This window comes from Neophocaena asiaeorientalis, unplaced genomic scaffold (assembly GCF_003031525.2).
Source record: "Neophocaena asiaeorientalis asiaeorientalis breed wild unplaced genomic scaffold, Neophocaena_asiaeorientalis_V1.1 scaffold280, whole genome shotgun sequence".
NCBI classification, from domain to species: domain Eukaryota; kingdom Metazoa; phylum Chordata; class Mammalia; order Artiodactyla; family Phocoenidae; genus Neophocaena; species Neophocaena asiaeorientalis.
The window spans coordinates 619,395-623,514 of NW_020185321.1; the positions used below are offsets into that span (position 1 = coordinate 619,395).

General features: G+C 33.4%; 1 protein-coding gene across 1 annotated transcript in view; it reads left to right on the forward strand.

Moving 5' to 3' along the window:
• URI1 (URI1 prefoldin like chaperone) overlaps positions 1-3,438 on the forward strand; it is a 66,860-nt gene extending 63,422 nt beyond the window's left edge. Inside the window, exon 11 of the mRNA XM_024734096.1 lies at positions 2,638-3,438. Within this exon, the coding sequence (XP_024589864.1) occupies positions 2,638-2,820 (183 nt within the window). The 3' untranslated portion in view covers positions 2,821-3,438. The remainder of the gene's footprint in view (positions 1-2,637) is intronic.
• Positions 3,439-4,120: the final 682 nt, after the last annotated feature.

A 4,120-nucleotide genomic window follows, 5' to 3' on the forward strand; every position in this document is an offset into this window, starting at 1 on the left:
TTGTTTTTTTTTTTCTTCGGTACGCGGGCCTCTCCCGTTGCGGAGCACAGGCTCCGGATGCGCAGGCTCAGTGGCCATGGCTCACGGGCCCAGCTGCTCTGCGTCATGTGGGATCTTCCCAGACCGGGGCACGAACCCGTGTCCCCTGCATCGGCAGGCGGACTCTCAACCACTGTGCCACCAGGGAAGCCCAGTACTTTTTTGATAATTAATAATTTATAAAAAATTAATAGTCACTAGCAAGCACAATATAGGTCTTATAATAAAGTAGTTCAAAATGAAAGTATTACCACTCTTGAAGTTCTATTTCTGTGAAATAGGAATTTTAAAGTATCTTAATTAGCATATGTATTTCATTTTTGGCTAGAATTTTTTTTTTTTTTTTTTCGTTGCACCCCACAGCCTGTGGAATCTTAATTACCCAACCAGGGTTCGAACCCGTGCCCCATGCAGTGGAAGCATGGAGTCATAACCACTGTACTGCCAGGGAAGTCCCATGTCTAGAAAATTATTTAGCAGCTTATTTTAAATAAATTCCACTAGATCAGACTTATAGTCATTTTATGCTAGTTCAAGTAGCAGATTGTACTTTTCTCTTTTAAATGCTTTGGTTGAGTTAAAGAAAAAATATATACATGACAGATAATTATGTATAGTCCTTCTATGTTTTGGCTCGTGCCAGTGAAATTTTTAACTCTTTGGAATTGTGGAACCATTTTACAATCTAGTGAGAGCTGGAGATCCTCTCCTCAGAAAAATGAGTGCACACACATATACTCTTACCCACCATGTTGCACATAGTTTTGTGTGTGGGGAAAGGAGGGGTATTGGGAGATACCAAAATGGAAATGTTATGGTTTCCATTATACCCAGACTTGATATTTTTTTACTCTTATGTTTGGTGGGTATTTTAGATTTTTAATTTAAGAAGTATTTAGGAAGACTGGGGAACTCATACCATATTAAACTGACATACCCATTTGAGTATAAGTCAAATACATATAAAAAGGTATATCTTTATAAATGAATAAACATATGTAGAACTTCTGTTGCTTTTGCTAAATAGTCCCTAAGTGGTACTGATTGTACTAAATGGTAACTGGGGATGGAGGGGTCATTGGTAATTAGGAGCAGTATGTATGATTAGAATATTCTCCTTCCCTTCTCCCAATATAATGATTTCAGTTGACCTGGAGAGTATCTTAATAGTCTTCCCTACTGTTAGAAAAACAGGTGGTAGACTTTTGCTGTTTTTAAGTATCTGAAAATTAGGTTTTTGTAAGGACTTAATATATTATGGTATAGCTAGAGCTCAAGTCTGGAACTTATTTTCATTTCATCATATTTAATAGCTTTGCATTTTGTATTGAACTGTTAACAGCACCTAGATGCTATAAATTTTTTAACATCAAAATAAATAGTTCGTGGGATTATGGCAAGTACTTTGAAAGATATCTTTTTTGATATCTTTAAATGTTAAAATATTCTCTTTTTCAAAAGCATTTTTAGTATAATAAGAAGGCTCTGTGCTCATTGTGATAAAATAGAGTTTTTAGAAAAGTAAACTTTGAATTTCTTTTAAGAGTTGGACTCCACCCAAGGTCTCAAAGTACTGTGGGAGGGTCAGGGCATTTTTGGTTTTTGTTTCTTTGGTGGGGCAAGTTGGTGGAGGTTGGCTTTTTAAACTATTCAAGTGATACATTGTCATTTTGTACACTTGGTAGACAAAGTCAAGCTAAATATACATGAAGGTTTACATGTCAAATTTTAATTTGTACGTAAAGAGTCTTTAGAAGATGAAAGTGAGGGGGTTTCAAATACTAGAAATCTTGGGGAAGAAAAATCATAACTTCTTGATTTTGATAGCTCTGTACATAAAAAGACATAGCAAGACATATCTTTGGTTTTATTTCCATCAATTTGTATACACTACATATGTACATTACATACAGTTGACCAAAATTAAGTCCAGCAAACATCTGGTTGAAATTAAAGAATCATTTTTTGTGGTGCCTTGATTTCTCTCATTGAGTTAATTGTATGAAAATTTGAGACTGATACTTATTTCCACTAGCACCAGCACTTTCAATTTTCAGTTTCCACTGATCTCAAATAAAAATGAGGCAAGAGGCAATAAAATACTCAAATAATTGCATGAATGAACACCACCCAAGAGATGTCACTGCTGCTGAAACTCAGCTCTTGGCTCACAGGCAGCATGGCCACCATAGGATAGCTCATTCATCAGCTGATGTTTGACACCCTAATAGAATTCTTAATTTTAATACATTATTTTTCACAGCATGGCCTGGATATAAATGGAATGTATGAAAGTTGAGGACCTTTTATTTACCCATTTTTAAAAAATCCCATGTGAACATGTTTTTTACATTTTTGTTTTCTTGCATGTGTACTATTAAAAAATCTACTTATATTTGGTGGTGTAATTAAGATATATTTTAATGGTACTTGATTTCTATGAGCAATTTGTATTTTGATGTTATAGTTCTGTCTATCAAAAAAATCTTATGAATTTACTTTTAATGAAAAGAAATGTCTAATTGGCAAGTACAGGATAAAGATTTTGTGGGCACCTTATTTGCATTTTATTATCATAATCTCACTTTTGTCTTCCAGGCTTTTTCTGGAACTGTAATAGAAAAAGAATTTTTGTCACCTTCCTTAACACCACACCCAGCCATGGCTCATCCTGTGCTACCCACCATTCCAGAACGAAAAGAAGTTCTGTCAGAAGTATCAGAAGGAACTACAAAGAGGGTTTCAAAGTTCAAAGCTGCCAGATTGCAGCAGAAAAACTAGGGCCTGCCTAGCAAATGGGAGTTTACATCCTAAAACCTAGTTTTGGAATTGTTTAGAATAAATATAGCAAAATATGTTACATGTAATTTGAAATAAGCCATCCTGAGTTAATTTGACAGCAAGTTCTCTTACTGTTATCAATGGTGTTAAAAAGAAATCAAAGTAAATATTTAAATACTTTAATATTCAGCTTGTTTCGTTAATTCTCTGAATACTGTCAGCACTCTTGTTTAAGTTTGCCTTATGAAGTAGTGGCAGCATTTTGAATTATTTTTCAAAGAATATTGTTCATATGCATTGTTTTTGTGTTTTGAACTAAATACTGGCAGTTTTGTACCAGCTGTGATATTGTGCATACCATATGGACCATTTTAAAGAAACTTTTAAAATTTCAAGTAGATTCAACAATAATATTACTTGCTTTAGCATTTTAAAGGCACTTTAAAAAAATCTACTTCTTGTAGGTTTTGCAGCTAGGTGGCTATTTAAAAAATCTCTCCCTCTTTGACTGTCATTCTGTAATCTCTAAGACAGAAAGCTGCATGTACCCAAGGGAAAGTTTCCTTGATTGGAATAATGGTATTTTGTAAATTTTTTTTAAGTAAAAATTTTATGAAACTTGGTCTCTAAAATGTTGTGAACTTTATGATTCAGAATCAAATATAGAAATGTCTTTGATTCATATATATGTTACATGCACCACACAATGGATCCTTGAATTCTTATAATTCCATAGGCAGTTCTTCCCTAGTGTGTGCAGTTTTAACTGGCATTATATTTTGGGAGAGAAGGAAAGGTTGTCTAGATGATAAAAATAAATAAGTAAATAGATAAATAAATAAAATTTTAAAATAAGAAATTGTATGTTTTAATCTCCCAGACATTTTCGTTCTTTATGGTTACTTTCCTAGTAGTAAATGATTGAAAAACATATTTACTTTTGGTAGAACTCCTTAAAATAAAGAGAAATTTATTCTAACATTGAAAATTACACTGCAAGTGTTAATCATTAGCTTGATGCATGCTAAAATGTAGCTTTTAAAAAGCATTCTGCATTAGTACTAAAATAAGCCATCAAGGCCAGTCCACCCTCCTCTGTTCATGGCTAAATATTTAAAGGTTATTTATAGCTTCTTTAATGAATTCTTGCTTAAACAAAGTGAAATTATGTCCTAGAAAAGTAGAACCTATCTGTAACTAGAACAGCACAACTGTAAAAGTTTTATGAATATGTATTTTAATAATAAGGGGGTGAGCCTGAATCCCCACAAGTTAATGGATAATTCAGATCAGAACAGAG